This window comes from Homarus americanus, unplaced genomic scaffold (assembly GCF_018991925.1).
Source record: "Homarus americanus isolate GMGI-L3 unplaced genomic scaffold, GMGI_Hamer_2.0 scaffold23578, whole genome shotgun sequence".
In the NCBI taxonomy this organism is placed as follows: Eukaryota; Metazoa; Arthropoda; class Malacostraca; order Decapoda; family Nephropidae; genus Homarus; species Homarus americanus.
Window position 1 is genome coordinate 9,784,931 of NW_024733231.1, and position 9,353 is coordinate 9,794,283.

Consider the following 9,353-nt stretch of genomic DNA (forward strand, 5'->3'; position numbering starts at 1 on the left):
TATGTATTATTATTATTATTTCATGACATATAATAACCATACCACTAGCAGAGTCAGGAGGTTCACAGATACTGGAACCCAAGGTAGTTGCTCCCAGTGGATCAGCACAAGGGAATGGCATCGGGTCTGGTATGGGTCGTCTTTCAGTCAAGCCCAAACGAGCAGCGATCACATTATAGTTTGTCAATTTCAGGTCTATTTCATTCATGCTCAGGCCATCATCTGAAAGAAGTCATGTTGTAAACAGAGTAAAGAGAGGCAAGACACAGAGATACATAAAATAAAGTTACATTTATTAACTATATAAGTATTTAGTATGTGTGGTTCTGCTTCATAACCTCTTGACACTTCCATACCCATTATGGCCACACCTGTTGTTGTACAGTTTGGCCCTACATGGTGTGTATTATGGCCACACCTGTTGTAGTACAGTTTGGCCCTACATGGTGTGTACTGACCATGGCCAAGATGCCAGTACTGTCAATTACTTCTGGCATGTGTGGCCTGCACCTGTGAGCAGCTTCACTGTGGCCCCAGAACACATGTCATATATCCAGGAGATACGCTGTAGTCATCCTTGACCAGGACATTCCCAATGAGGACTTCAGTGACATCACTGAGCAGGACATTGAGGCCATCCTGTAGATTCTCTGAGAGGAAGTGACACTTAGGGAGTTAGTTCAACTGCTTCTATAATGTTTATGGCCTAATCACTGACCCATATTACCCCCCATCCCTCCACAAAACTCCCAGGAGTTTATTCATAAAGAATCTCTTTCATTAATATTTTGAAATGTCTAAAACTGAACCAATTTCCCCCATAAGATCTTTATCAGTGCTAAAGATAGTACAGGAAACATAACCCTGTAACCTACCGGAGTCAACTGCATCTCAAGTTCTTTCCAGTGTCTAAGAACTCGAGCACATATAAGATAATAAAACAGGACAATAAAATTTAAATTATTTTTCCAAAAAACATAATGTCAAGTTATGGATGTTAGTAAAAGGTCTTAGTAAACATACCTTCCATGGTGGCAAGTGGAGCTGGTGCCAAATCTGGAGCCAATACAGTGGTCAAGTCCCGTAGGCGGTCTTGGCCCTCAACTGCCTCACCTTGAGGTAATCCCATACCCCCACTGCCTCCTACGTGTTGCTCCTGACACACCTCACATAAAATATACGTCCCCCCTGTAAATTATAACAACTTTTACAAATTGTGCCATGGTAGATGAAAACTGTGCCATGGTAGATGAACTAGTAACTGCGCCATGGTAGATGAACTAGTAACTGTGCCATGGTAGATGAACTAGTAACTGTGCCATGGTAGATGAACTAGTAACTGTGCCATGGTAGATGAACTAGTAACTGTGCCATGGTAGATGAACTAGTAACTGTGCCATGGTAGATGAACTAGTAACTGTGCCATGGTAGATGAACTAGTAACTGTGCCATGGTAGATGAACTAGTAACTGCGCCATGGTAGATGAACTAGTAACTGTACCATGGTAGATGAACTAGTAACTGTGCCATGGTAGATGAACTAGCGTAACTGTACCATGGTGTAGATGAACTAGTAACTGTGCCGCCAGTAGATGAACTAATAACTTTCATGCATGGTGAATGGAACTAGTAACTGGCTATGGTGAATGAACTAGTAACTTCGTAAAGGTAGATGAACTAGTAACTGCATGTGGTAGATGGAACTAATGGCAGCGTAATTGAATGAACTAGTAACACTATGCATGGTAAGATGAACTAGTAACTGTATGGTAGATGAACTAGTAACTATTACCATGGTAGATGAACTAATAACTTTCGTAAAACGGTAGATGGAACTGACAAACTGTACCACCATGGTGGGCCAGGCTACGTCAGCACTGGCCAACGCAGGTAGATGAACTAGTAACTGTACCATGGTAGATGAACTGTCAACTGTACCATGGTAGATGAACCAAGTAACTGTGCCATGAATGAAATAAACTAATGCTGCTTGGTAGACCTGACGCTGGCGCATGGTAGATGAACTAGTAACTGTGCCATGGTAGATGAACTAGTAACTGTGCCATGGTAGATGAACTAGTAACTGTGCCATGGTAGATGAACTAGTAACTGTGCCATGGTAGATGAACTGGTAACTGTGCCATGGTAGATGAACTGGTAACTGTGCCATGGTAGATGAACTGGTAACTGTGCCATGGTAGATGAACTAGTAACTGTGCCATGGTAGATGAACTAGTAACTGTGCCATGGTAGATGAACTAGTAACTGTACATTCAGCAAGTTGAACATCATAAACTATGTAAGGGCTGACTGACGGTACAACACAAGTCTCTCACTACTTATTTTAATTGTCTAGCTCATGTACCTACAATTTCCAAAATAATGATCGGAGAAAACTATGATATAAAAGTTTGTAAGAGAGCCTCAACTAACCAATGAGGGTGCCACAGACTCCAGCCATCCACGGACGAGCACACCCAGGGTGAGCGACTCTCATGTGCTGCCGCAGGTTACTTGTTGCATGATGGCACACCTCACACACACTCACACCTCTATCACCGTCATTGTTTGTGGCTGCCTGTAGGAAATAAATAATAAATATATAAATAAATATATATATATATATATATATATATATATATATATATATATATATATATATATATATATATATATATATATATATATATATATATATATATATATATATATATATATATATATATATATCATCTGATCTCGACTACTTGACGGGTTAGGAACCAAATCCAGGTCAAGTCCGATGTGAAACCGCTATGAACAACAGAACATATGGGATTAATTCCAATAGAACCCAGCCCGACCCCCAAACTCCACTTTTTGACGACAAATAACTATGTTGTAGTAAAAATTTTATCTTAACTTTATGGTGGCATGAAAAACAAGTAATATAGAAGAGGTTAGGTTAGGAAAGATAAAGGTTAACATAGGAAAAATAAAGAATAGGTTAAAAAACGAAAATTTTTGAGGAACACTCACGGTAGTAGAAGAGATGGGTCGGCATACGGGGATGGAGGCTGGTTCCGAGGCAGAGGGCAGATTACTGCCCCTCAGGTGAATCACCATTACTAGGTGAATCACCATTACTAGGTGAATCAATATCACTGTCACTTACAGTTGTCATGGCTTCCCTGACAAATCCCTCAAAATCAACTTCACTATCACTATCACTGGCTTGGGCTGGCTGTGGTGGGTTGCGGGCGAAGAACTCGGTTATGCTTTGCTGACGGCTGGCTTTGATGTTGTCATGATACACCGTGATGTACGGCTCCATAGCCTGCACCAGTCGGGTATGGAAGACGTCATGGCGTTCATCGTCAGTGTCGCGGGAAACGATGGACTTAATTTTTTCTGTTAACTCTATGAGACACTTAATATCACTATGACTTAAACTAGGTTCTTCGGAGAATGACGCACCTTCTTCCTCCTCTTCACTGGCGGGTTCTTCTTCCAACATCTCGTCGGCAGTCACTTCAGGATCTCTGATCACCTCCATGATGTCTTCGTTGGTGGTCTCGGAGAAGCCTTCAGCTGTAATACTGAGCGCAGCTTCTCTGGCAAGGTCCACTGCTACTGCAACAGTCTGAACCTGACCAGTCACAGGTTCACTCCTCCTCTCACCTGGTATGCCATGCAACACATGTCTCCATGCGTGACGAATCGTAGCAATAGTCAGCAGATCCCATGCCTCCACCAAGAAGTCTACAGCTTGTTTGACGTTAAACTTCTTCCAAAATTGTTTGACGAGAAGTTCTTGAGTCGCCGCCTCTTGTTCCTTGTCCTCGTCGCTTTTACTCTCGCTGTCGGTGTCACCCAGCTTACGCAACTCATCCTTGGTGTTGGTAGAGTCGTTCAGGAGCTTGAATTTCTTTGCCGAGTATGCAGCTTTAACATTGCAGATTAACTCCTGGTCCATGGGCTGGATTAATGACGTAGTGTTGGGAGGAAGGAAGACCACTTTTACGTTGGGGTGACGATCCATAAGTAGGGGCGAGTGTCCAGGTGCGTTGTCAAGGAGCAACAAAATATTGAAAGGAACATTCTGTTGCTCGCAGAATTTCTGCACGTCAGGAACAAAACAGTTGTCAAACCAGAAGAGGGACAGAGAAGAGGACATCCACGCCTTACGTGCGGTTAGCCAGTGGACATTAAGCTTGTTCATGTCCATATTCTTGTAGGCGTGCGGCTTGCGGGCTTTGTGAATCACCGATAACTTTGGTTTACAGGTACCGGAGGCATTGGTGGTAAACAGGACGGTGATGCGTTCCTTCTGCATCTTCCGGCCCCTTACCTTGCTCGCAGACTGGACAACGAAGGTCTTGGAAGGTAACTTTTTCCAGAAAAGACCAGATTCGTCCATGTTAAACACCTGGTCGTCAGTGTACTGTCCTTCCTCCATAATCTCACGTAAAAACGGAGGAAAATCTCTAGCCGCCGCACGGTCAGCACTCGCTTCCTCACCACCAATGCTGATGTTGGTGACCTTGTTCCTCTTCTTAAACCTATGCAGCCAACCAGAGGAAGCATTGAAGGGTTTGGGCTCTGCAATTCCCAGTTTACGTGTCACTGCTGCGTATAGCTCACGTGCGTACTCCTGCACTGAGCGCGTGTCCACCGCCATGTTGCGTCGCGCCTGACGCACCAAATAACTCACCAGCAAAGTTTCCACTTTTGCCAGCACCCTGTTCTGGCAATACCTGATAGATGAAGCACCTGCAGACTTTGTGATCTTCATGTGCTCCTTTATCTTGGCTGCATCCTTCTTTATTGTACGAATCGTAGATTCGTTGACGCCATGCTGGCGCGCGAGATCAACTTGGCGTCTTCCTTTCTCCAAATCTTGAACAATTTGGTACTTCAGCTCGTAGCTTAATGAACGTCGTGTCTTCTTTGGTTTAGTGCCGCTGGGTCCAGGTAAGGAAAGGTTTCTCTCTGGGGGTGGTGGTCCGGCGGAAGCCATTTTACGGAACAATGGATGCGCGTTAACCCGGCGTGGCCTTGAGGGATGAAACTGCCGCGGCTAGGTCAAGCGTCGTCTCTCCTCCCTCCCTCCCTCCCCGGGGTAGTCACGTCATAATACTTTAAGCCAATTACAGCTAGCAGCAGAGGGGGGTAGGGCTGCATGGCCAATCACAGTCCGAGACGTCATATGACGTCAGTGATAACGCAACAAAGACACACACTGCGCAACCTTACCGCGCCGCTTGCCCAAGCGGAGGGAGGAGGAGGGAGAGGCAGGCAGGCAGGCAGGCAGGCAGGCAGGCAGGCAGGCAGGCAGGCAGGCAGGCAGGCAGGCGGGCAGGTGGCGCGTGGTCAAAATCTAAAAATAGCATCCGAGCCGGACACTCACCACCGCTGTATATGTGGAAACCCGCGCGGCGAAAGTTCAGCGGCAATCGCGATGCGTAAACGCTGCTATGAAAGCGCTATATATATATATATATATATATATATATATATATATATATATATATATATATATATATATATATATATATATATATATATATATATATATATATATATATATATATACACTTAGACCTCGACTTACATTGTGTTAGGACCCAAATCCAGTCGTAAGTCCGATATAGATAAAAAAACTAAAAAAAAATTTCAAAAGTAATTTCAAAATTTTTTTTTTCAAATTTTTAAAATCTACAATGAAATATGCACACTAAACGTAAAAAAATAATGAGGAATGGATATGGCACCTAAATGTAGTCAGCTGAATGCACACGGGGCCCCCATAATTTTCTATTTACAGGATACATGGAGACTATATTAATTGGAAGAAGCAGAAGAGGAGACAGGGCTGGGTGGGTCATCAATGTCGCTTCCTTCAGACAGGTTTATGTACTGTGGTAACTTGCTGGTTGAAGGTATTGGATCATCTTGAGGGAGTGAAGAGGCAGCACTGGTGGGGCGTGAGGAGCCAGTACTGGGGGACTTCTTGAAATAGGTGTCCAATTTAGACTGCACAGTTTTCTTTTTCTTTTCATTTTAAATTTTTCTGTAGCAAGCAAGTGCATCTTGGATCATTCTGTCAACTTTGGCATAACGCTCATAATTTTGATCCATGTCATCAAACATTTGCATTCCTTTATTAATTGTAGCAAATGCCTCTGCCATATGTTTCACTGAAAACTTTTTGGGGGGTGCAGGCTCTTCTTCTACATTTTGTCTCTCTTCTTCCTCTGCAACTTTCTGTGCATCTAGTTCAATAAGATCATCGTTACTGAGCTCTTCTGCTACACTTTCAACCAACTGTCCAACATCTTCAGTATCAATTTCTAACTCCAGCTGTTTACCTAACTCCACTATCTTGTTACTAATATCCAAAATAACTTCACTTTCATTAAATCCTTTGAAACTGTTCACATATCTTTTCAGGATTTTCTTCCATATTCCATTCATGCAATGTTTTGTAACCTGATCCCATGCTGCACTAATGTTCTTTATACATGACAAAATGTTGTACTCCTTCCAAAACTGTCTGAGCGTTTTCTCACCTTCAGTAGCAGCAACAGCCTGAGCGAAGGTCGTGCGTAAATAATACGCTTTAAAGGCAGAAATAGCACCTTGATCCATGGGTTGGATGATAGAGGTAGTGTTAGGTGGCATGTAAACTACCTTAACATCAGGGTGCATGTCGTCCAGGTGTGGTGGGTGTCCCGGAGCATTATCCAAAATCAGTAAAATCTTGAATGGAATCCTTTGTTGCAGACAATACTCCTTGGCTCGTGGAATGAAACAAGTCATGAACCAATCCTCAAATAGTACTAGGGTCATCCAGGCTTTCTTGTTACTGCGATAAAACACTGGCAGTGTGTGCTTGCTGACATGTTTAAAAGCCCTGGGGCTCTCTGAATGATAGATCATGAAGGGCTTTAGCTTGAAACCAGCAACATTCCCCCCCAACAGAAGTGTAATTCTGTCCTTGAATGCCTTGAATCCGGGCATTTTTTTTGCCTCTTTGTGGATGTATGTCCGGTCAGGCATGCGTTTCCACAATAATCCAGTCTCATCCACATTGAATATTTGCTCTGGCAAATAATTCCCTTCCACAATCACATCATCTAACTCCTCCTTAAAAGCTTCAGCAGCACCAACATCAGCACTAGCTGCCTCTCCACTCACCTTAACACTGTGTGGACTGTAGCGTTTTTTAAATCTATCAAACCACCCTTGACTTCCTGTAAAGGTTTGATCACATTCATCTCCTGCCTGCTCCTTCAGGCTTTGGAACAGGCTTCTTGCTTTAGCCTGTATGGTTAGAACACTTAAGGGTACACGCTTCTGCATCTGGTCTTCTATCCATATCACCAATAATTTTTCCATATCGTGGATAGGACCTTGTCTTTTCTTTGTTATTATAGTTCCCTTTATAGGTGTTGTTCTTTTCACTACTTCACGAATACGTTCCTTGTCCTTCAGAATAGTGGATATAGTCGAGTGTGAGAAACCTAGGTCGTGTGAGATCGTTGCTACTGTTTTTCCATTCTCATACTGTGTTATTATCTTCAGTTTCATCTCAAAAGTAATTGCCGGTCTCCTTTTCCTTGGCGTACCACCAGCACTCTCACTTTTACGCTTTCCAGTCATTATAAAGTCAATTAAATACAATAATAACGAAAGTTCACAGAGCGATCAGTATAGGATACGATAGCCAAACACAAACAAAGCGCTCCACTGAGTGAGTGTAGCCACGAGGCGACCCAAGCCACCCCTCCCTCTCGCCCGGGACGGAAACGTTTCGGTATAGAAAATGCGCGCGTCATTTGAAAAAATTTTTGGTCACGGCGGTCGCAGTCGTATGTCCCGTATGGACGTACGGTCAAAGCAGGTCGTAAGTACCAATGGACGTAAGTCCATATAGTCGTAAGTCGGGGTCTAGGTGTATATATATATACACACACACAGTATTACCCCGCTTTACACGATTTCACTTTCCGCAATATCTCATTTACGCGGTACCTTGCCAGAACCGGACTTTCACTTTCCGCGGTGCATCTACTCATATACGCGGTGAAGTATAATTTTTTTTTTTTTATTTAGCTCATAAAATTCATACAAATTACCCGGCCAGAATATAATTTACATTGCTGGAATTCTTACAATATGATGATCATTTTGAATATAAACATCATGGATTTTGCATTAGACATACAAATTTTAGATCTAATGTAAGTATTTTGTTTACTCTGAGTAAATATGATATATTTTGTGCAAAATATATGACATTTTTATTCAAAATATTCCTGGTCTTACAAGGAATCCAGCAATGTCAATTATATTATCCTAACTTTAGTTTGAGGTATTATTTATTACTATACCTGGTTTTCCCCCCAAAATTTCTCAGAGGGAAGAGCCAGTGAGTGTACTGTGAGAAGAGGGGGAGGGAGTGGAGTCCATTATTTGAATGGACATTAACTTGGCGACTGTATTTCTCTATTTCTCTTAAGTATTAATTGTGTGCATGTACCATCATAAAATTAAGATGTTAGTTTTACTGGAACATAGGTATTGTGTCGGAAAAAGTGGAGTTTGGGGGTCAGCCCGGTCTCTATTTCAATTAATCCCATATGTTATGTTGTTCACTTTACGTGTTTCTCACTTTACGCGGGCCTCCTTGGGTTCAATTGACCACATAAAGTGAGGGTTCACTGTATATATATATACAGTATTACCCCGCTTTACGCGGTTTCACTTTACGCGATTTCTCATGAACGCGGTGCCTCGCCAGAACCGAACTTTCACTTTCCGCGGTTCATCTACCCATATACGCGTGAAGTATAATTTTTTTTTTATTTAGCTGATAAAATTCATACAAATTACCCGGCAGAATATAATTTACATTGCTGGAATTCTTACAATTTGATGATCATTTTGAATATAAACATCATAGATTTTGCATTAGACATACAAATTTTAGATGTAATGTTTACTCTGAGTAAGTATGTTATCTTTTGTGCAAAATATATGACATTTATATTCAAAATATTCCTGGTCTTACAAGGAATCCAGCAATGTCAATTACATTAACCTAACAGTCTGGTGATTGTGGGGTGGGGGGGGAGGGAGGGACCGACCGACCATCTGGCACTGTGTGAAGAATATATTTTTTTTTTTATTAACTGAAGATATTTGTTTTAGCTCATAAAATTCATACAAATTACCCGGCCAGAATTTAATAAACATTGCTGGAATTCTTACAATTTGATGATCATTTTGAATATAAACATCATAGATTTTGCATTAGACATACAAATTTTAGATGTAATGTTTACTCTGAGTAAATATGTTATCTTTTG

At 41.9% G+C, this 9,353-nt stretch overlaps 1 protein-coding gene across 1 annotated transcript in view; it reads right to left on the reverse strand.

The window, feature by feature from the left end:
* Positions 1 to 2,565, reverse strand: part of LOC121869750 (probable E3 ubiquitin-protein ligase HERC1) — a gene marked incomplete at its 3' end in the record, with an annotated part of 129,873 nt that extends 127,308 nt beyond the window's left edge. Inside the window, 3 exon segments of the mRNA XM_042371323.1 lie at positions 43 to 222; positions 1,024 to 1,188; positions 2,434 to 2,565. Coding sequence (XP_042227257.1) covers positions 43 to 222; positions 1,024 to 1,188; positions 2,434 to 2,497 — 409 coding nt within the window.
* Positions 2,566 to 9,353: the final 6,788 nt, after the last annotated feature.